Source organism: Oxyura jamaicensis, chromosome 1 (assembly GCF_011077185.1).
Source record: "Oxyura jamaicensis isolate SHBP4307 breed ruddy duck chromosome 1, BPBGC_Ojam_1.0, whole genome shotgun sequence".
Taxonomy (NCBI): Eukaryota; Metazoa; Chordata; class Aves; order Anseriformes; family Anatidae; genus Oxyura; species Oxyura jamaicensis.
This window is the reverse complement of record NC_048893.1, coordinates 35,288,425-35,312,486: the sequence shown is the minus strand read 5'-3', so window position 1 is coordinate 35,312,486 and position 24,062 is coordinate 35,288,425. Positions and strand designations below refer to the sequence as shown.

At 43.4% G+C, this 24,062-nt stretch overlaps 1 protein-coding gene and 1 long non-coding RNA gene across 4 annotated transcripts in view; one reads left to right on the top strand and one right to left on the bottom strand.

Annotated features, from left to right (window-relative positions):
- Positions 1–6,130: 6,130 nt before the first annotated feature.
- Positions 6,131–11,343, top strand: LOC118170547. 2 transcript variants are annotated; one of them, XR_004752771.1, is made up of 4 exons: positions 6,131–6,895; positions 8,564–8,689; positions 9,149–9,201; positions 10,238–11,343. It is a non-coding gene; the product is annotated as an uncharacterized LOC118170547 (long non-coding RNA). The 2 variants fall into 2 exon arrangements; XR_004752773.1 differs by lacking the exon at positions 9,149–9,201.
- A 1,904-nt stretch (positions 11,344–13,247) lies between these two features.
- Positions 13,248–24,062, bottom strand: part of SRGAP1 (SLIT-ROBO Rho GTPase activating protein 1) — a 152,160-nt gene continuing 141,345 nt past the window's right edge. For both annotated transcript variants that reach the window (XM_035332839.1, XM_035332846.1), the window contains exons 19-22: positions 19,303–19,483; positions 18,560–18,694; positions 18,088–18,433; positions 13,248–16,289 (exon numbers count right to left, since the gene is read on the bottom strand). In XM_035332839.1, coding sequence (XP_035188730.1) covers positions 15,912–16,289; positions 18,088–18,433; positions 18,560–18,694; positions 19,303–19,483 — 1,040 coding nt within the window. In that variant the 3' untranslated portion in view covers positions 13,248–15,911. The remainder of the gene's footprint in view (positions 16,290–18,087; positions 18,434–18,559; positions 18,695–19,302; positions 19,484–24,062) is intronic.

Sequence of the window (24,062 nt, the reverse complement as noted above, 5' to 3'; positions counted from 1 at the left end):
TCTAGAACATGACAGTCAAAACAACAATGTAGACGAAAGCCCATCCCCTTTGGAAGGGGTGCCTAAGGCAAGGCAACCTACCCCCTGCATCACTACACCTTCTGTCAAGAAAGAAAGGTGGCTTATTGTCATGGGGGACTCCCTTCTGAAAGGGACAGAGGGCACTATTTGCCATCTGGACCCAACCCACAAGGAAATCTGTTGCCTCCCTGGGGCTTGGGTGAGACGCATTGCCAGGAAAGTCACTTGCCTGGTATGGCCTTCTGACTACTATCCACTACTGTTTTTTTTTAGGCTGGTAATGACAAAGTAGCAAGGAGAAGTCCAAGAACAATCAAAAGGAACTTTAGGGATTTGGGAAAACTGGTTAAAGAATCAGGCATAGGTTGTGTTTGCCTCTGTCCTTCTGACAGGAGGGATCAATGTTGACAGGCAGACTCGGCTCATCAATACGTGGCCTTGAGACTAGTGCAACGGACAGAACTTTGGGTTTGTTGATCACGGGAAGGTCTGCATGACACCAGGCCTGCTGACGCCAGATGGGATGCGCCTCACTCATAGGGAAAAAAGGATTTTTGCCCAGGAGGTAGCAGGGCTGATAGATAGGGCTTTAAACTAGAGCCGAAGTGGGAAAGGGAGAAAACCAGGCCCGCCAGTGATAAGGGATGGTGTGCTAGAATCAGAGGGACTGTGTGCTAGTGAGGTCCTTCGGTCTGCTCCACAAGGTGCTGCGTGCAGGAAGGTACATTTGCAGTGCTTCTACACAAATGCACACAGTATGAGGAATAGACTGGATGATCTAGAAGTCTTGGCCCATTCCCAGAGCTACAACGTCATCAGCATAAGCGAAACCTGGTGGGATGAGTCCTGTCACTGGTGTGTTGCAATAGATGGTTACAAGCTCCTCAGGAGGGACAGGTAGGGCAGACAAGGCGGTGGGGTGGTGCTGTACATGAAGGCCTCCACCCTTTTCTCCTTATTTGTTAGTTGACCATCCACTCCCAGTATCATTTCAGTGATTTCTTTTGACATCCTCTTGCTGTATTCGTACTTGAAAAAGCCTTTTTTGTTGTCTGACACCACAGTGGCCAGTGACATCTCAAGTTGGTCTTTGGCTTTTCTTGTTTTCTCCCTGTAGATGAGAACTGCAGCTCTGTAATCTGCCTATGAAGGCAGTCCTTGCTTCCAGAGGTCTTATATTTTCTTTTTCCATGCTAGTTCCAGGAGGAGTTCCCTGTTCAGCCAGGCCAGTCTTCTGTCCTGTTTTCTAGACTTGCAGGATTGCCTGCTCCCAGGCTTTTAAAGGTGGTTCTTGAAAAACAACCAGCTCTCAAGGACCTCTAAATGCTCTAGAGCAGATTCTTAGTAGTACACTGCTAAGTAGTTCCCAGGGAAGAGAACAGTTAAAGAAACAAACAAACAAAAAAACACTTACCAATGATCTTATAGTGTATCCAACTAGTCAAGAAAGAGGTACAAAGTCCAAAACTGAACAGTTTCATGTTCTTGCCATAACTATCTTCAAAGCTGTCAGCTGAAATGTCTTAAGGGAGTTGATACAGTAATAGTATATTAAAAATATAAGCTTCATGCTTCAGAGTATGATTTGCTCACCAAGCACTAAAGAACTTACCCATCTGGAAGGTTATTCTGCAACCATGCTATATATAGATTTAATTATTTTGTGCTTTTCATGAGAGGATTTTCTTAGACACTTCTTTTATAAGTTATATTTAGAGACAAGCCAGATAGAGCTTTTTTTCAAAGCTGACATTCCTTCAAGACTACAGAGTGTAGGCGTTAAATTCAACTCAGGTAAGCAAATAGCTGTTTGCAATTTTTGTACCATTTTTTGATGCGTAAGACCAGTACGCTAAGCTACATTTTTGCTTCAGTGAAACAAAAACTGCCACTAGAGGGTAGTGTTAAGACAAAAAAAAAGTATTTTTGGAATAAATCCGTATCCAGGATAAAATAATTTGAACTCTCCTGCACATGTATAAACATGCAGTAGATTTTACTGCTCTAGTCAGATTTGTTTTAGTATTGTCGTCTTTTTTTCCTATCAAGTTATTTATGCACTTCTATTTCAACTGTAAACAGCAATAACAAGTATCTAGTTTCATACCTTAATATATATATGAATGCTAAAATGATTTTTGTTCATCTTCTTTGTGAGGGACTTTTTCACTGAATTGAAAGAAAAATGTAAAAAGGCTTTCATGATTTTCTGTTAGAAACTACCCATTCACTTAAAATTGCATTGCGTTGTATAGAATATTTCTTTTCCTCATTCTTCTTCCTACACAATAGAAGAACAAAATTATCTTTTGCCAAGGCAGTGTAATATGATCTAATGACCGTTGAAGTACATTTAGGGAGTTTGATAATGTCGCTTTGTCAGCTCTCTTGCTCCAAGCTCAGCTCCAGGACTGGTCAAGATGTGATCCTTCAGAGAGGCAAATCTATCCAAACCTACATCTTTTGACATATGCTCCTGGGAAGATTTATTATTATTATTATTATTTTTTTTTTTTTTTTTTGAGAGGGCGGGTATTATCCGTTTCTTTTCAATTTGAGTAGTTGTCTATCACAGGTGAGTATGTGCCAGCTTTCCATGCAAAGGTTCCCAAGGACACTTTCCCAATCACTTCTCATCTTTGTCAGTGTGTAGTCCCCGAGAGGGGTTTGTTTTGCAAGGGAAAGGCATTCAAGGAGGCCATGCTGGGAGGCAAAAGCAGCATCAGGCTAGGGTTTAAGCCTAATGCACATTAGAATGTTTTGGTAGTCTACCTTGCACAGAGCCATGTCCATGGGAATTGAAGCCCTGCCACAGATCCCTCCCAAACCTGCTAGAGAAGTCCGTGCTGATGGCCAAACTCATCCATCACCCATGTTTCACCTCCCATCTCCAGTCTGGGTCTAAACCCATTAGCAGTTGTATTTATTCTTCCTTTTTTCCATGCTGGAAGATAGCCGGATGAAAAACACTACCCAGCAGCGAATTACTGGGCTTTGTTGTCATCTGAAGAGTGTCAGTTTGTGTTTCTCCTGCTGCTGTTGTATATCACCACACACGATGACAACCCTGCCGGGGGAGCTGCGGCCCTGGCTGAACCAGCACTAAAAGATGATAATGTGGGTTTTGGTGGTGTGCAGTAAACACATTCTTTTGACATGACTGTGTTGAAATCACAGCTCTTCAGGGGACAAGACAGTGCCTTTGAACTGATATTGCAACTGTGTGTGTGGGACGCAAATGCAGAGTGTAAAGCTACCCCATGGCATGCTGGTTTAATAGGGCAGATTTTGAATGACTCATCGTGAAGATGAAAATTTTCTAGTGGCATTTAATTTTAGCCTGATAAATCACTGGGGAGGGAACAGGGAAAAAAAAAAAAAAAAAAAAAAAAAAAGCACTCCAGTGTCTTAGCACTCCAGCAACAAGATGAACTTAGTTTTGACAGCTGGAAGTGGTGGGGAACTTGGACAGTGGCTGGGAAGTGCAGAAAGAGGTCAGGTGAAAGCACAAAGATGGGTTGGGCATGACTGGCTGTGGGGCAGAGCCAGGCGCTTGCTGTGGTGGTGGCCATGGTGGCAATGGTGGCTGCAGTAGTGGCTCCTCCTCATTGGCGCATCGGACACCTGCTCACCATGCGTGTGGTTAAAAATTAATGATATTCATCTGGTTACTATGGCAATGATGTAGCACGAGTTGTCATGGTGATGGAGTGGAATTTTTTGTCATCTTCCTCCAGAAGGGTGATGTACAGAGTTTTGGGGGTCTCTGACCTTGACCATTCACCTCTCGTCTTCTTTCTTGGTAGAAATGTTTGCACCCCCTGCAGACAGTGAATATCCTTCCCATATGGCTACTTATTTTTCGCATCCCAATGCTAGATTTTTATTTCACATTTAGAAAGCTAAGAATGCCTCTGGTAAGCCCTAAGTTGCTAAACCTAATATAATTATGTGCACTACTGTGTAAGGTGTGTTAATAAAACATACTTCTGCTAGTGAGGCTGTTTCCACAGGCACTTCTTTAATCTTGTGCCTGCTCTTCATATCTGTATCTGCACATGATACAATTTAATAGGACATTAGGTGCCCATTTGAAAAAATAATTTTGAAAAAATAATTTTGAGCTGAGCTGAAGTTTGCTTCAGATATTCTCTTTTAGTACAGAATAAAATATGTTCTGCCTTGGAAATGCATCTGTTTGTTGCTGTTTTATTTTAATTGCCTGGGATTTCTTTTTTCAGGCATTAAGAGCAATATGCAATCTTTTTCCTTCATAAGCTTTGCACCAGTTCCCCCTCGTGGCTTTGTATATATAAATATATATATAGGTCATAAACAGGACAAGTATACTGTATGTAAATTATATTGTTTTCAGTGGTCCTTTCCCCAGGAGAGCTGATGAAAGTCATATTTTACCCAGATAGAAGCAGAGAGAATACCTATCAATCAGCTGTGTTTTTTCAGTTGTGCAAGAAACTAGATTCCCAAAGTGCAGAGGATATCCAGTTGGTTTTGTAAGGATAAAACTTCCATATTCACCTTGACTCAAGATGATGCCTATCTTTAAGAAAACAAAACATTCTGCTCATGGTCTACTTTCAAATGTCCCTAAACTTTTCATTGCACTTAAGTTTCCCCGCTAAGCCATACACCTCAAAATGAAGCCTGAAAATAGTATTAGTGTTTCATGGCAAGGGGTATAGGCTTCTTTCGGAAACTGTTATTTGCAGGCACCAGGGAGTCTGGGAACTGGAAAACCTGAATTTTAGGTGTAAAATTTATCAGTGCTGATACTTCATAAATGTTTTCAATATTTTATTTTGCTCTGTGCTTTTTAGCGGGTGGGTCTTGGGTGTGCCAGCAGAATGGTGTTCATTGCCAGGAAGCATAAGACGAATATTGGCTCAGGGATGTGTTGGGGTTGGTGTTTGAACCTGAGCAGTGCTGGGTAGGAATCTTGTTATACCTGGCACTCCTACATCTTTGTAATCACAGTTACATTTCAAAGTCCTTTTTGCTTTATAAACCCCTGATTACTGTGTGCTTCAGCACACAACTCAAGTGAGAAGCTCTCATTGGTGACACACTGGAGAGCTTGTTGTAGTTCCTCGAAAATACAAATGCTGTTGTTTTTTTCTTTCTTTTTTTTTTTTTTTTTCTCCATAGCTTTATAATTTCTCCCATAAGTGATGACAAACTCATTGACCTAAGAAAATAAGCTTTCAGGAACTCATGAGACCATATGGTACCCATGTACCAATTCAAGCACAAAAATGCAGCTTCTGGGTGAGGTAAACTCTCAGCTGAAAGTTGCGGGGAAGCAACAAGATACCACCGTGTGCTGGCCCTGTTTTTCCAACCTTACTGGTTATCTCCAGAGGTCCCTGCTAGAACTGAGGTACGGAGCTACATGCACTTGTAGCTAAAGATGATGCAGCCTTTCTTGGTTGACTTCTTAACACAGGCTTCTCATAGCCCTGAGTTTTACAAGAAGCTGTGTAAAATACTGGGAAAATGTTGCTCCATCTCAATAAAGATCTTGCAGATGTGACACTTCTGCCATGTCATCTCATCTTCTTATTGTTCATTTCTTTTCATACAAAATATTCAGTGCTTTTACTTGCTTGTGTACTTTCAAGTACTGGACTTAAATACAGAACCTGCTTGGGTTGTCTCACCAACACAAGGTGGGACACCTGTGCAGTGCCCGTCTTGCTCTTCAGGTGTTGCATCAGCCCTGGAAGCCATTCAGAGCTTCCCGAGGTGTTCCCTGCTCAGTCTGCTTGTGTTGGGGCCACAGTGTAACCAGAAACAAATGAGGTATGAAAGACTTTACAGGACCTTTTTTTTTTTTTTTAGATTTATTCAAGCATAAACTGTGATGTGAATTCAGCTGGTTTCCAGATCAGGTGATACCAGTGAGTGAAGGTTGGTAATCTGCACTATTGTTCTTCAGATGTATTGTTGTCAGCAATTTTTGGCAAGTCACTTCAAGAAACCTCATAACACAGTGTTCTCTCCTACCTTATCAGTCTTTCAGATGATAAAGGAAAACTGGCTGTTGAAATCATGAATACCTCTGGAGTTATGCTGTTACAGATTAGGAGTTTTATGCACAGACTTCTTGAGGGCTCTCTTCCTTCTCCAGAGACAGAATGATCTGACACAATATCTGTCACCATATCTCGAGAGAGGTAGATTTAACTGTGTTCAGCTGCTGAAAAACTTGAAAGCTCATTGAGAGGAAGGATAGTGATAGTGCCTCGAAGTCGTGGCAGTCACTTCTTGCTGCTGAGGTTGCACACAGGCTTAGAGAACACAGAAACCTGCTAATGATTAAAGTTGTGATTTGCAAGCTAAGAGCAATCCCTAAGAGCTTTTAGGGATGTCAGACTAACTCCAACAGATACAGTAAGAAACTTGATCTTTTGGGAAAGTGTTTATTTACAGGAACAATATTTGTTCAGAAACTTGTTCTCTTGCTAGGAAGAAGTTTTAGGAGATTGCTGCAAATATTTTAAGAGCAAGCTCTAATGAGTGAATGTTCACCCTGGAGATTTTTCTAAGATGTTCAACAAACTATTACAGTTACTAGTAGAGTCAATATTAAACAGCAGTGAAACTCCTCTGACATCTCCACCACTGACTCTTTACGTGGCAAGAAGTGTAATGAGATGTTGCAGTATGCTATAAAGAAGTCCCGAAGCGAATTGGCATTGTGGCCCAATCTTTTTCCCTCTGTGAACTCAAGTCACTTTAAGTCAAGCATCAGACGATGTGTTCTTGATGTTCTGCTGTGAGCACACCACAGGATGCTGCTTCATCAAATGCAAGTAAAGTCCAGGAAGGAGGAGAACTCTGTGCCCATGTGAAGGTAACTGGGCTGCTGGTGAGTGGTTCTGAAGGCAGGAGACATGCTCTGCGTCCAAGGGGATTTCAGCTTGCAACATGTTCACATTCATTCTTCTTAAATGTGTAAATAAATGCAAATGAAACAATTAGGAAGTGTTATCCCAGCTTTATGGATCTGTTATTAAGGAAAAAAGTTAGGGAACTTCCCCAAAGCCGTGGGAGCAAGGAAGAGTCTGTCCTCCAGGTTTGGGGTAGAGGTGTGAAACCAGTTTGTGTGTGTGTGCGTCTATATCAGAGACTTGGCACAGCTGCTGTTCTTATCCTTGCAGGGATTCGAAAGCAATTGATTGTACTGCAAATAGGAGAAGTGAAAAATGATGAAGCAGCAATTTAATCAAGTGGCGGCTAAAATATAGGGGTTATTACTTTATAAAATGCTCTACAAGCTCACCAAAGGAAACTTGATGTTTACAGATTAATTTCAAGAAAGTGGTATTGAAACAGTAACGGTTGTGAAAATTGCTGCCTACAACTACCTGCAAGGAGGTTGCAGCAAGGAGGGTGCCAGTCTCTTTTCTCAGGTGCGAAGGAATAGGACACGAGGAAATGGTCTCAAGTTGCACCACGGGAGAATTAGATTGAGCATTACGAAGAACTTCTTTATGGAGAGGGTAGCCAAGTGTTGGAACAGGCTGCCCAGGGAAGTGATGAAGTCCCCATCCCTTGAGGTATTTAACAGACACATCTATGGGGTGCTAAAGGACATGGTTTAGTGCTGAGACTCCGTAGGTCAGGTCGACCATTAGTCTGGATGATCTTGAAGGTCTTTTCCAACCTCTGTGATTCTATGAGACCCCCTCCCTCCCCCGGAGCCTCTTTGTTAGAAGTGACCAGCCATGTTCCTGTTCAATGCTGTCCCACCAGGAGATGCCACCTCATGAAATCCATAATATTCCCTGAGTATTTCATTCTAGGAAGAGCAGAAAAAAAGTGTTCTGCTTAAGCAGCTGTATTTTAAATGCATTTTCAATTAAATAAATGTATCATATGTATGAAAGAATGAAAGAATTGTGGCAAAACAATGCAATAAGACAAAGTTCAAAACTAATTCAGGGAGAGGTGACAGAGAGTCTTCTGTCCATTTTTTTTTTTTTTTTTTTTTAATTATGGAAAGCATATTTTGGCTTGTATAATTTGCTGTGAAAGGGGAAAAGTCTGTTACAAGCCAGCTTTGTTTTCTGTCTCTGCATTTCTCAATACTTTGTCATGTATTAATGAGGTGTTCAGCTATGCAAGAAATATTTTTTTTCTCAGTTTTCAGGGTGACCTTTTGATTGCTTCAAGTTATTTCCTATATGATAACTTCACAGTCCAGCCTTCTCTAATTTAGATTTTAGATGTAAAATGCATTCATAAAGATGCGGTATAGAGTTAACATCTAATACATAGAATGAGGGATGCAATTGCAGTTCCTGAGTCTCCTGAAGGACCATGGGACCAATTGACTTGGTGTCTGAGCCTGGAACAGAAGGCGTCACTTGTGAAATAATCAGGCAAAATTTAGCAGAATCTAGTCAGGGGTTATTGGATGGTTTGTTTGAGGCCTTTTGGAATGTTTCTGCTTTATCAAAAGCCATATGGTGTATTTTAGAGCACAAGCCAACAGACTATGCCCTATGTTTCTACACAGGTTAACTTGCTCACTGCTTGGGCTGGATACGAGGTTTCCCTCCTGCTCAGTAGACGCAAAAACCTGTGGTGGCCCAAAGCCAGCACTGTTGCCATGAAATGTGCAATATCCAGCTCTCTTTACAAGGTAAACCCTACAGAAAACCCACATGAACCTTGAGCAGCTATTATGAACTGAATCCAGTCCCTTGTTGAGCTAGCAAGGTGTGCTCTGACTCCTACAGCATTCAGATGCTGCTGTACCTTGGACCATATCAGTTGGGATTCAGTCTACACAGAATGGCTTGGGTTGGAAGGGACCTTAAATACCATTTAGTTCCAACCCCTTTCCAGCGACACCTTCCACTAGATGCAGTTGCCCAAAGCCCCATCCAACCTGGCCTTGAACACTTACAGGGATGGGGCTTCCACAGCTTCTTTGAGCAACATACTCAAATATGTGTCACCATGCTGATAGTGAAAAATCTCATCCTTATATCTATTCTAAATCTACCCTCTTTCAGTTTAAAGCCATTGCCCCTATTGCTACATGCCCTTGTGAAAACTCTCCCCATCTTTCTTATAAGCTCCCTCTATATCCTGGAAGGCTGTGGTGAGGTTTCTCCAGAGCCTTCTCTTCTCCGGTTTGAACAACTCCAGGTGAGCACTGGATGGAGGTCTTGGTGCCTGGATCCACCCTGGCCTGAGCTGCGCCATCCCCAGCACACAGCTGCTCGGGCAGGTTTGGTGCTTGGCCAACGTCTGGGGACAGTGGGCAGCTGCTGGGAACACTGTAGGGCCTGGGATGGCACTTTATTTATTTATTTATTTTCACAAAAATAGTGGAAATGTTGGGAAAATTGAAATTGAAATTATCTGTAGGACTTGTCTCTGCATCAACTTAATTTAACTAAGAGAGAAAAACAGATTAGCAGAGTTATTCCGTGGTTAGCTAGGTTTCTGGGAGAATTATATTTAGTTCAGCGTAACAATGGATGTGTCTGATAATGGAGATGGCACTGAAACATGCACAAAAATTACATTTAAACACTTGAGCCTGCTGAAACACCTCTAAAATAAGAAAAGGTAAAAATAGTGAAATAGCAAACACCGACACTGCTGACTTGTAAACAGAAAATCAAGTTACTTCTGTACAGGTCAGCACCGAGACTTGATGTTGCAATGCAAATACATGACACAGAAGAAAACCCTTAGGCTTCTGTAAAAAAGCTTGTAAAAAAGACTGCGGCTTCTCTGAACATTCACATTTTCACGAATGCACTTCGTGGATTTGTACTGATATGAAGGGCATTTAGGCCTACCATATGTAAGAAATATATTTATCCCTAAACTTCTGGTTTTTGGAAAAGTAAGCTATTTTTTGATGTTCGGAGCATTTTGAAGGGCCAAGGTGTAAGGGGTGAGTCAAAGCAAACATTATTCAGGCCTGTTACTCAAGTTGCACCGGGGCTTTTCACCCAAACTTCTGTTTGGTCCCTTCTGAAAGTTCCTCATTTTGTTGATCTGCTTTAGGCGTCAGAAAATAAAGCCCTGTCATTGGAAGGCTTTTGTTTCTCCTGGCTTCTGGATCACTGCCTGCAGCTTTCTCAGACCCATAAGAAGCAGAGCTGGGGAGGTTCCAAAGTCCAGTGTTGCTCCTTGTGCCCGACTGTGGGTTTCTTCTGGACTCCTGCAGGTATCTGGACACCAGAAGAGAAGCAAAACCTCAGTCGTGCTCCTGCACTGTACTGATTTCCAGTGGTGCGGTGGCTGCACTTCCAGGTCCAGGAGCAGCAGAGGAGCAGCCCTCTGGTGGCTTCAGCAGCACCCTCACTCAAGGGGCTGCAGGTGGGACCACGTCTGGCTGGAGAAAGCTGGGCACAAGGGTGGGGTGGTCCTGTGGGTGGGGGCCACCCCGCCCTGCTGCCCACCGACATACTCCTCTCACCTGGCAGGGTGTGCAGGGCAGGCAGGACCGACCGCATCGCCCCATTTTCTCACCCCAAAGTGAAGCAGTAAAAAGTAAAAAGTGAAGCAGGAATTTCAGCGTGTATCCAGCTCCTTGCTCTGAGTGATGATGTGTACATATATGTGTTTTGTCATTGTTATTGTTGTTTTTGAAGGAGAAGAGAAGGGAATTTGGAATTAACTCTGTGAATTGCCAGCCTCAGATTAGCCACGTGTCAATTCCTGATTGTAATCTTGTGTATAAATGTATTTTATTCATGATAAATGGGATTTAACCATAAAATTAGCTTTTTGATGTACATAATTTAAAAAAATAGTCTGGATGGTACATCTGAAATTATGTTTTGACATGCTCTTGGCGTAGTGATGAAGAAAAAACAGCCAAAGAGCTGAGAAAAATGTTGCAGTGAAGTTCAGCTTACATGTGAGAGCACTGGTGGGAACTCCCTTGTATTCAGCTCGCTGGTGCTTCACTGTGGCATTGGTGTATGATCGTAATGGGCATCTCTGTAGACATTGTAGTCAGGAAAAAAAAGGTGAGAACCTGTTGGATGTGTTACATTGACCAGTGCAACTGTCTCACAGCACTCAGCATTTCTTGGTCAAGGCTGTGAAGGATTTCAGATATTTTCCACCTTTATCACACTTTAAGCGTACACTTCATGACTCTGATGACAGTCTCCTTGTTGATGTATCATTGCAATCAAAAAGCCATTGTTAGAAAAACGACTATTTCAATGCCTATTTTGTTCCCTTGTAGAGCAGAGCTGGTCTCAGTGATTTGGCTCTCCTGGACAGTAATTAATTCAAATAAATGTAAATCACCTTTTTGCATTGCTGGGCCAGTGCTTGTAGCTTTCAGTACCTGCTAGAGAAAATGCACATGGCAGGCACTGAGCAGGAAATCAGTGTGCCCCATGGAAATAAGAACAGGCAGCGCTGGGTTGTGGTGCAGCCGTGCTGCCATCTTGAGTGCAGCCAATACTGATTCCAATCCCGCAAGTCTGCAGCCTCCTTTGCGGAGCACAGTTTTTCTGCCTTCATATTTTACAGCCGAATTTGTTTCACCTTGCACTTCCCACTGTTATTTTGCTTCCACGGTTTGTTAATTGAAAACCAGCCAGCACGGCCCCCAAGGCAAGCAGCAGCTCGTGCAGGTCCTGCTGGGCCGCCGGGTGCTTGCCCCAGCGCGGGGTGCGCCCGCCTCGGGCCCTCTGCAGCTTCGGGAGGAAAACCCGCCTGCCAGCTGCCCTTTGTGCGCCTGCATTCGTGTCCTGGCATTCTTAACCCAGGCAAAGTTAAAGCTTCTTTGTAATTTCATGGGAGGTGTGATATTCCTACCAAGAAGAATGGCGCTTTCCTGCAGCGTTGCTAGTTACTGCTGGGTCTGGTCTCAGCTGCTCCCTGTGGATCCACGCCATCTGGACAAAGTGAAGGGGCTTGTCCCTCTGAGCAGCGGGGACTTCACCAGCCCAGCTGTGGCTCCTCCTGTGCAGGGCCACGAAGGAACAAACTGCACATCTCTACAAGGAGAACTGGGAAAGGGTGCGAGGCTTTTGAGTTGTTTGGTGTTTTCCTGGGGCTGGCTGACCAGGAGTTCTGAGTCCTGGAGCTGCACGTGGCCTGAAGCAGGCGTTTTCAGGGGTGACCTGGTGAGCTCAATGCACCACTTCCACTGCTGCTCATTTTCTGTCCTGTTAATAAACTTTTCTCCGAGCAACAAGCCATCACTACTGTTGCTTTGCTGAGTGCTATTAGGGCCAGCAGCCTGCCAAACCCTCTGTCCCCTGACGGCAAGGCTTGCTTTCACTGCAAAACCTGGGAGCAAACTAGGAAATCAGAACAGCACAGCAGCAGAACTCCACTATCGAGATAAACAACAGGAGGATGCTGCCCTTCTTGTGATTTCCCATTTGTTTTAAAATAGATTTAGAGCTGCCAGAGAAGCCTCTCTCCCCAGCAGACTAAGGGCTGACTGTGAAAATCAGGTTATGCTTCCTCTGGGCTATGCAGGACCTTGAATGAGGACTGACCTGTGTCTCCCCTTCCTGCGGCTCTCAGCTGCCTTTTGTGTGGCAGAGGACAAGGCGAAACACCTAAAGTAGGCCACTGGACACGGGGATACAAAGGCTGGCACCATGGGCGGGCAGACGAGCCCACCAAGGACACGTGTTCCTGCGGGTTTTCCAGCAGCACCAGGAGGGAAAGCTTTGCTCCAAGCAGCGGTGGCCGAGGTGTGTCCCCTGCTTCTCCTCCCTTCCCGCTGGGCAGGCGGTGGTCCTCTTTTTTTTTTTTTTTTTTTTAATTATTATTATTATTTCTTTTAAGCAAGATTTGGAAATGCTTTTCCATCTCCTTGTTTTCCCTCTGGGGAGTGGGCAAGTGGTGTCAGGGTGAACCCAATGGGAGGTGGTGGGGAGGGGGGGGTCTCTGCAGGCAGGCATGGGGACAGGGCATGGCCACCCACGATGGCTTTTTTCCCCCTACTGTGCAAGGTCAGGGGCTCTTTGCAGAGGTGGGCTGCAGAAATGGAGGGGCTTGGGTGAGCTTGGGATGGTGCTCTGTAAATTGGGGAGCAGCCTGTGCGGGAACAAGCACTTCTCCAGGCCAGGATGGTGCTGAGACCCGATGGGGTGGGGTGAGAGATGCTGGTTATTTTCTCTTTATGTGGAAGGTGAAGGTAAATCGGAAATCCCCACTAGCAGTATGGAGGTTTACCCATCGAAACTACACGCACAGACAGAACTATCTTCTTTATTATAAAGATACACTATGAGGAACAAACCTGAATGTATACTGAAGCTTGTAATGGTACATGCCAAAATGTACAGTACTATACATAAAAGTGCATTGTCACAACAGATTAACAGTACATTTCTCTTCCAGAACCATGAAGTATCCATGTTTTCGTTTGTTCTTTGAGGATGGAAGGAATGCAATGGGAATGCAGCCATACACAATCAGGGAAGGATGCAATGGAAATGCAACAGTACAAGAGCAAGGCTAAAGCTCCTCTAAAATTTAAAGGCACTTTCACATGTACATACTACAGATGTACATTGACACAATTAGGTAACAGTCAACAAGCAGGAAGCTACCAGTACTGCGATTTATCAAACTTGACAGTAAAGGACAATACTGATTTGATTAGGTGTGCAGGAGTTACCCTTTAGTACGTCTGTAGTTGTATCGGTCTTTCCTGTTACATATCCACCTACTATACTTTTAATTATCTATAATAACCATCAAACTACACATTTAACTGTGTGAATGCACTAAAGTGGATGCATTCACTAAATGCACTGCTTCTAATATTATTTTTTTTTCTGCTAAACAATTTCTAATATAAGCATTATGGAGTCCAGTACAGTTATTTAAACATACAAAATTCCCTATGCAATTTAAAGATACAGGTATCCATCTCAGTTATGCCAGGTAGGTAATTTTAGGAACGCTAGACTAAAACTGCACTCAAATGACAGCTGAAATTCCAGTTGGTTCCACTGATTGGAGGAGAGGGGGGAACTACTCGCATGTATCTTCTGGTCCCGAAGAAGCGAGCAGACCCTACAGACCAGCACTAACTGGGCTGGAGATGCACTGCTCGAGCTGCACAGTCCACGCTGGGGGATTAGGATTCTGCAGCTAACCTCGGTAGATTACAGCCTGCAGCTGGGGGCTGATGGGTTTGCAAATGCCAGGGAGGGTGGGAAGAGCCCTGACAGGTTGGCTCACCGGTACAGTTCCTGGGATGCTTTTCACACTTGGGGCTTTGAATTACCTATCTACAGAGAGTAAACCACAGCAGGTGTAAGTTGCTCAGAAGTCTCAGCACCTCAGTAATTATGTCTGTCAAGTGTCATCACTACTCCTCCCCTCCCAAACATGATTGTTTACGTATAGTGAGGGGGATGACTTAAAGCTTTGCAGTGGTGAGATCTTAAATAACGCGTGGAAAGACAGATCTTACTCAAAGCCTGTTGTGCTCCTCTTGCTGAACCACAATGGATTTTTCTTCCCCCATCTTCTTCACCAAAACTTATTTTATGGGTTGGATGCTGGAAAATATATTGACAGAAATGTTATGGCTTACTGTTGCAACATACATTTAGTTCAGGTGTAACAGCTCAACAGCAGAGCGCTAAGCAAGGCTGACAGCCTTCACTCACACACAGACACAAGAAAGGTATTTATTTCTGTCATTAAAATGAAGGGGAAAAAGGTTATGGAAAACTTGAGTCAGCTTGAATCTAGGTGGTAGAAAATCAGCTGCCTGTCCTGCGAGTGACCCCTGCCCAGCTGGCAGGAGGCCATCCGTCTTCGGAGAGCCCCTTTCTTGCTGCAGTCAGCACAACCCAGGGAACACGCACGGTGTTTGCGCTGCGTAAGGCAACCTGCAGAGCTGGGTCAGCTCGAAACTCTATTACCACTCAAATCACAGTTTTAATTGGACACTGAGCAGTAAAGTCAATGGGAAACTTCGCTGAATTGCTGTGTAGTTGATCCTTTTAATCGCCCATCAGCCTACCTAATGGACCAACAGATTCACATACTCCCAAGAGTCTGGCTCACTGAACTATGAACTTTAAATGAATTTAGCTTTTGTGAAAAATGTATCAGGGAATGAGGGTCTGTCTTTGTGGAAAAAGCTATTACGGCAGATGGCAAGAGGAGTTTCTGGATACTATCCTGGAGATGTGCTTTAGCTGTGACCTGAAATGATGCTTTTTTATCGGTGAGAGCAATGTGATCTCCAGATCTATTCAGCGCTCATCTCTGGTGAGACTGCCAACAAGAAAGCTAAAACTTGGTGCCAATTGTGAGAGTTGTGAGGGCTCTTATTTTTTATTTCTCTGTGTGTGTGTGTGTGTCTTAAATAAGACGTGGCCTGAGATGACTTAGGGGTGCCACACAGACACTTAATCCTCACATGCTAGATTTCGGCTCTTACTAACCTGCTTGAGATTTGGTTTGGTGACCTAGAAAAGAGAGTTTCCACTTCCCCCGATACCCCCTCCCCGCCCCTTAGTTTTGTGCAGGATTTGGTATTACGTAATCATAGTAAGACTGTGAAATATGGTACAACGTGGCAAGCTGTTTGTGATCCGTGTTGATTTTATTACAAATGGTGCAGCATCAAGTTTTCAAGTAAGTCTACGTTGTGTTTTTTCTTTTTTTAATGATGCACAATTGTCCAGTTTTTCTTTTAATTGAAACCATACAAAATACAAATGCCCATGTTAATGTAGCTAGTTTCAGACAATACATTCAAAAACACTGAAAAACAAAGCCTCTCCAGTTATAAACATGAATCAAATGGTGTTATGGAGCCCTGACTTCTATTGTTAATCCATTCCTTTCCCTAGCGTAGCCCAGCCGGGCACTGTGGGTGGCTGAGCTTTCTACATTGTGCAAGATTTGTCTGCTGGACCCTGGGAAGGAGGGGAAGGCCCTATGCTAGGATTTGTTTTTGGAAGAACAATAGGTTTTGGCCTAAGAGCAGGAGGTTTCAGCTGCACTCCCATTCTAGGGGCCACCATGGGCTTGAAAGTACTCATGGTGTCACTGGAAGAACTAGTGCTACGGCGGATCTGGGGCTCAGAGCTCCGTAAAACTACACTATGGAGAGGGCTCAGTGACTCTGTGGAGGTGGCAGGGGTGGGGCTGTTCTTCATCTGCTCCAAGGTGTCCAGCACAACATCCGGGGCGTGCTTCGCAGAGCTCTGCCGCTCCAGCTCGCGGAGCTCGTTCAGCGCCGTGTTCATCGTCTCCTCGATGTCCTGCGGCAGAACACAGAGAGAGCAGCAAGTCACTGCAATTGCTACTGAATGCAAAGAGCAGGAGGAGCAGGGGAGGGGGTGGAAAATGCACGAGTTAATTTGCCAACCATCCTCTTTTTAATGAATATTGGAGTGCAAAGGCAATTTGCACCATATTTATTTGAAAGACACTGCAATTAACAAGATGGCAACTTTGGCTTAACATCACAAAGATTTAACCTGTTTATGTGGTACTAGAGAGTCAACATTCATCTAAGGAGTTCAAAAATCAGATAAGCCAAAACCTGGAAGCCATTTTATTTAGTGACTGTTAGGACAATGGATATTTGTTCTGCAGCATTTTTAACTGTGAAGATTTCTGTTATCTCTCGGGTAATGACAGCTGTAAAGATTTTAGTCCATTTGTTATCTCTTAGTTGATTGCAACCCTCATCTACTTCCTCGGGTGTTCAGGATCTGTACTGCCTCATAGAGATTATGAGCCAGGTTTTGTAAGGAAGTCAGGCTTGTGTGTCTATCAGCTCTTCTCCCCTGTTTCTGAGCTAAATTGTAAGCAGAAAAAAAATTAAGATATCATTGTTCCGTGAGCTTTGCTAAGAAACTGTTTTTTCTATCAGGATTTCCAGGACAAAGGATGAAAGAAAGCACCAAGAGCAGTTTATTACTTTTGTGTGGAGTTGAGATACGGCTGAGATTGAATATCTGGTGTTCCCTGCTTGCTCACAGTAACTTTCATGTAGGTTAAACAAAGTTCAGATTCTTACACTGCCAAATTATCGCTAGTTTAGGCATGACAAAAAAATAGCTTGAGCCAAACAGCACTGTGTGTGGTTCAAGAAAGTAAATAAACAACTTAGAGTAAAACAAAACAGTAACAACACTTAGATTTCCTAACTCTCTAGTACATGGTTCAGCTTTCTGACCCAACCATGCCTCTTATGGCCCTCATTGGAAGGTTTGAAACCAAGCATTGCCAGTACATTAAATTTTAAAACATGAGTGCCAGCGTTATTGGAAAATACTTTTGCAATCATACTGTACCCTCAGGGTGCCCCTAGTAATCATGTTACACTACCTAGACAAAGCCTGAGTTTTGAAGACAGTGGCATCAATTTGTTCAAGAGCTCACTGTTACCAGCTTTGTACAACAGACCAATTCGATGACCGCGGTGCTCCCTATTCCATTCTTCTCATCTCTTTGCTGCCAGGAATGAGACTGTTTTGGTGCTCACACAGGGCCAATATTGCCCATGATTTATGCTGGTGCAAATTCTTGCATTTTATGTTCTTAGGAACAACTACAAGCATCAAATCAACATCCTGTATGAACTATATGAAAACTAAATATCCAAAAGACCCTGGAATGTAAATCTGTGCTTTGAATGTCAAAGGCTGTTACTAGCCAGTCAAAACACTCTTCTGCATACCATAATATTCAGAAATAACTGAACACTAATTACACGCACGTTAGATTAGGCCTGCCTTCATCAGAGCACACAGATTTACATAACTGTCGTAATCATGTATCATCCTAGTAGTGTGTGTGGCAGAGACAATTTCATTATGGTATAAGAGGAAATACTTTCTTTTTATTGCTTCTGCAATGTCTTTTCCCCTTGTGCTTCTATCCAGAATTCCTTAATGCATTTTCTTTCACAGGCACTCTGTTTACAAAGCTAAGTAGGATATTCTCCTGCACACACACAGCCCTGCTACTGCCTGTGCTCTGTGCTATGCTGTTCACTGCGGTTTGCCCCTCAGAAAAGCAGAGAGAGCAGAAAAAAACAAGGACACAAACCTGAGCTATTGACTCTGGGTCCAGTGGCTTATGGTCATTGAAGCCTGTGTACTGACCAGAGGATGTCGATCTTCTGATCGGAGGACTATCAATCTTCTTCAGAGAGTCGTGCCTGCTGATGTTAGTGAGACTGCCGTGTCCAGGCCTACGCCTCCTTTCAGGGCTGTCGGCATTGAGGTTGCGGTTTTGAAGGAGGGTCCTGGGGCTGCAGTGAGTCGCCAGGTTGGGGGAACCCAGCTCCATGGACGAATTAGAGAGGGGGTGCGGCGGGTGTACGGGGCAGTGACCGTCACTGCTTCTGCCGGGGCGTCTTAGGGGAGGTGGAGGTTCTGATCGCTTTCTTTGCCTGCACGAATGAAGAAATGGTCATAGTACAAGTGGTAGTGACCCACCACAAGCACGCGGAGAAGTAATTGCTGTGTTACCTGAGCTGTGGGTAGTACTACTGAAGACCTGCCGTCCTCAAACTTACCTTCCTGAATACACGTCGGAGTGACGGTCAGTGGGAGAATTCATGTCCTTTGATGATGACTTGTCCTCAGTTATGGGTCCGCTGCTGGCCTCACTGTCTGCTTTTTGGCTCAGTGTATCGGAGAAAGTATCATCCCTGAACAGAAGACACATGGTGAGATAAGAGGTCAGTGAGTTAGGTATGACAGAATATTTTGGCACTCCCAGATTTTAACCCCATTAGGGAATTTCCTTAAGAAAAGCAAGCATGTTATAATGCCCTGCAGCCTCTCCAGGTCTCCAGAAATCACTTAAAGTCCTTCTGTTTATCGAGATCTTTACATTTCTGTTTAGATGAAACCTTTATGTAAACAAGAACTTTGTCATCCTTGGCAAAGCACACATTTAATACAGTTTAATCTGTAAAACAAGAGTGAAGGGCTGCATTTCTCCAGTCCTTGCTATTCTGAAGTTAACTGTCAGCAGTTGCTGCAAAGAGATAGTCCAATGAAAACAGGTGCAGCAGCAGCAGCCATCTCTTAATGTACTGGGAACACGTCCATAAACAAAGCAGTTTAACCTACTAGTGACTTTTGATTAAGAGACACCAATCAAGGACAACAAGGATGAAGCCATCCTGCTTAGAAGGCAAAATTTTAACCTATCTGAGCCCTCAAAGCACTGTCCCATTTGGAAATTGCTTGTTAATTCCTTCAGTATGCTTTTATACCCCCCGAGAACCTTGCCGTGCGAGACCCTGCTTACATATCCTGCACCACTATGTACTGGTGAGGGACAAGTCCGTCAATGCCGTTGTGCCTTCCTTCCCACCAGTCTTCAGAGGCTCGATGGTACAGGAGAAGGGAAGCTCCTTTTTTGAAAGAGAGTTCTCGTGCAGATCTTCCGACGTAGTCAAACTTGGCTATAGCTTCTATGGGCTCGCACTCTGGGCGGAGAGGGAAAAAGAGTGGTCATCAGATCCCACACAGGCTTATCTGTACATTTTGGCCTCATAAAACCCATCGATTGCATTTTCTCTGTGTTCACCCTTATTGAGCAGAACCGGCAGATCAACTGAGCTAAGGCTGACTTCCAGCAGTTGTTATAATACGTCCCTTGCAAAGAAACACAGTCTGTGCCCCGAGTGTGAAACATCTGGGTTGCTTTGGAAGCTGCAGAAAACGTATCAGCAGGCCCAAACGCTACCATAGCTGCTGCTGGGAGAGAGGCCTCTGCCTCCTGCTGGAAGGGCCTGGGAGTGGGATGGAGGCGAGGCAATGAAGACCTCTGAAAATAAGACGAACGAACTCAGATGAATAACTGGAGGAAGCTGTGCGATAAAAGAAAAGTAAACGGGAGTGCCTTTAACATCTGCAGCAGTAAAGGAAGGAAGACAGGATTTCCTTCTGCATGAGTAAGGATGTGCTGCTGTGTTGGACTGTGTTAAAGGCTTTAAAATCTTAAACCGATCAGATTTCTGTGTTTTACATGACAAGCGTGCAGGCCTAGTGAACACTGTTTTGCAAAACGCTGAGACCTAGTACTTGAATCTGCCTTAGCTGCTTTTGACACCCTGTTGAGTAAGGTGAACAGCTCCGGACTGCCTAAGGATGCAGGGGTGGCCCCGGCGTGGCTGGAAGCTGCTCCAGGCAGTTCTGCCTGCTCCAACATCCCAAGTCCCTCGGGTGTCCACAAGGGAGTGTGGTATTTTCTAAAAACAAACATGAATTACAGCAGTCCTGGCCAATCTCCACGCACTGTGGCAAAGCCTCTCCACTGAGAAGTAATAAAGCAGTACTTTTTGTTAAAGCTTGGTTTTAAAGGATAAAAACAAAACAAAACCACCACCAACAAAAGATTTCTTCCTTCGGTATTCTAGCAAATTCATCCTGATCGTGGTAACGGGCCCTATCCCGCAGCCTATCCTTGGTTCAGAAACCTGCTGATGCCAGAGAAGTGCAGGTATGTTCAGAGCTGTCCCCAGACACCAGTAAAATGGCTGTAGTATTAATGTCTAGTTTTTTAAACAAAACACTTGGGCCCAAACAGATTATGATTTGTAATCACAGTCTCAAAATACAAAGAAAAACCTTCAAAATACTGTCCTAAGATTTCCATACACTGGTGGTTTGAGTAGCTCAAAGTAGAGCCCGTGAAATGACAAATTTCTTTACGTAACCAGAGCAATATTTAGGTGGAAATGAACATCTGGGCTAATGACCAGCATAGCAACTTTCTGTCTGGTGCAAATTAAAATCACTGAGGCTGTAATTCCCCAAAGAGCCAGGCGTGCAATAAAAGCCACCGTCCCTTTATGACAACATTTCGTGCAGGAATGTCTTTTTAAAATTAATTTCATCCTGCAGTATGCAAATATAATGACAACACCTTTATTTAGGCCATAGTTTGCAGCTGTTTTTTTTTTTTAATAACTTGCCCAGCCTGCAGAAGGCTGTCTGGTGGTTTGCTGCTTGTGCGGCCGTGTGAAGAGCTCCTGTTAGTGATGAACTGCAGGGGGTTTAGGTTAGCCAGGAGCTATAAAACCAGAAACTTTCCAGAGGTGGCACACAGGGGTATGGAGAATTCATTGCCACACATGCAAATATAAAGCACTTTGGAAGAAATGACTTTGATTACATAAATGCCACTATTCTAGTAATAACAGTACTAATTCTTCAAAATGCACCAGTGCTGGATGGCTCACTGGCAGATATTCCCTGGGGTGGGGTGGCGGTGATAGTTTCTGTTTATTTATTTATTTTTACAGATTTTTAAGCAAAGGCAGTGTAAAGATGACACAGATGGAGACATTCTGGAAAACCTGGAAAACCTTAATGCTGGTGTATGTATTAGTGATTTATTCCAATACCTTGTTTTCATTTCTAGCTGTTCTGTCTATGGTATCTCTCTAACTGAAAGCACAGGTGTGACAAAGCAATTACAGGTATGGAAAGACATTATTGCCATGGGAAGATAAAGTAAACTAAGCATGCCTGTTTGTCGTGGATTACGTTTTAAGAGAGAAATATTATATCGAATCACAATAATCTAATACTGATAAAAGGAAATGCTGTTTTTACACATATTGTGCATGCTGCTTGTGGAATTCTTTATAGGAAAGTATTACTGAGATCAGGTAGAATTCAAAAGGACAAGACATTTGGGTGAACACCCTGTTTTCACATGGCAGGTACGTTATGGGCCATGGAAGAGTGGGTCACGGATTCAGAAGCATAAGCTCCCAGCTTTCAGAGTGCCAGTCACTCACTAAAGGGTAATACTTTAAAATGGAAAAAAAACCAACAACAACCAAACACCAAAGAAAACAAAACAAAACAAAAAACCACCACAGAAATCCCACTTTCCAGCAAGAAAACCCCACGGTGCCCAGACTTATTTTCCTTTGGCATTCTCTGAAGTTAACTGACGATGGCCGTGAATACTGGACCGAGCTGACTCCTTATGGCACCTCCTGTTACTCTGCTAATTTAAACAGGCCACACAGTGTCCCACACTTGAGCATTCAGGTCTAAATGTCTTTTTATTTACAAACTAATGGACTAAAGTAGAAATAGCTCTCTCTCTCTTTCTCGGTAGTATTACACAAATGTAAGTTTGGCACAGGATGGGAATCTGTCTCCTGCATGCCCCATTGCCCGTACCTCAGTATAGACTCAGATGTCTGGAGGAAGTCTCCCCATTGGAAACAGCTGTATGAACTGGTTATGTACGGATAATGACGGCATTTTTGAGACGTTTGTTAGATTTTGGCAACAAATCTTGCTTCTTCGCGGAGGAACACTCAGTAAATCTTACACGGTTTTATTAATGGAACCAAAAATAAATTCAGACGGGTTTTACTATTTTGAAAGGGGCATTCTCCTTGCTTGAATGTTCCTGTTACATGGACAGAACTTTCCTGTAGCAAACAGTACTCAGATTTTACATCATAAATAGCAGTTCACCTTTCTATAGGTCAAGCCTGAATGGTTAAAACCAAAGTACCATGACAGTTACTCCTAGAAATAAATGCAATTTGGAAAGCTAAGCCATTTGATATCAAGGTTACTGAATGACAGACGAGCATTTTTCATAAAAGCAAAAGTGATGAAAGCTAAATTTAGGATCTGTATCTCAAATTCCGCGTGGTACTGAATTGTAATGTCTGACAGAAAAATTGACAGCTTGGAGGGAAATGTAATTGCACTGCTCTGTCCATACCTGGGGGCATTTGCCTACGACAACAAGGAGTATTTGGTGACATATATGATCTCACCAGCTCTCATCTCTAGTGATTCAGGCACAGGAATGGAAGTGAAAAATTAGGACAAATTGAAGAAGTGTAGGAAAAGCTTTAGAGACTCTGTTAATCAGCCAGCTTTGTTCTCACTTTTCACTGATGCCCCTGAGTTTTGTTATGATTATTTCCACCATTTGATGATACGTTACATTGTAGTGGGCTTAAAAGTCAAGGTCAGACTGCAAATAGGGCTGTCCTGATCCAACAGCTTGGGAGAGCGGGAAGGACATAGGACACCTAAGTGCTACTTTTAACGTTGCAGCTGGAGTGCCAGATGTAGTATTAGCCTCCCACCAGAGGTGACAGCATTAAGGTGGCACTTTGGGCACAAGGAGCAGAGGCTGAGAGGGGAGATATCCCCCTGTGCTTTTCAGGGGGGTTGCTGTTGCTGTCACACTTCCTCAGTTGCCCCAGACGCAGGCTGCCTGTTGAGAATAAAGTACATCCTGAAATCCCCCAGGAAGAAGCTGTCTCCTGATCTGTTTAGCCTCTTCTGCACCCCATCAAAGAACAGCAGCTTTGCAATTTCCAAGTCCTCAGGACAGCAATTCTCTGACTGGGGAACTACAAAGGCAAAGCCATGTTGCGAGGCGTTGACAGAACAGATTTGTCGATCGCAGCACGTGCTGCTGAAAAGCAGTAAAATACTGTGTGTTAGAGACACGGCTGTAACTTATACCCTTCCATGTCCCTGTAATTTTTGTTTGCAGCAGAACTACCCTCTCAGTTTTTACCCTATGTTTATGAGCTATCTATGAACAGTCTGACAGTAATTGTATGTATGTTTTCCCAAGAGAAATGACCCATCTGTTTAGCTTCCTCAGGAAATTCTCATTTACTTCCTTTGAAAACAAATCTGGTCACCCTTTCTCATATGCCTCCAATAAGAATAAAAATTCTCCAGCAAATTAAAGGCAAAGGAAATATTCTAAAAACTCCTTGAGCAAAACATCAACAACATCCTTCATCCGTTGAATCTTTACTGAAGAGGCACTTTCAGGTAAATGTTCTGTAGCAAAATTACAGATATAAGTATATATATATATATATTTGTGCCTCAGCTTGAGTACAAATGCTCTGAACTTTACAAATCAAATTTCATTTCCAGATTTAGGAGAAAAAAGAAACTTTTTCTAAATAGGGATACTTTCTGCATACTGAAAAAAGCCTGTAAACACAGTAAAATGTCTCATCTTCTCCTTCCCTCTTCCATTTCCAGTGATCC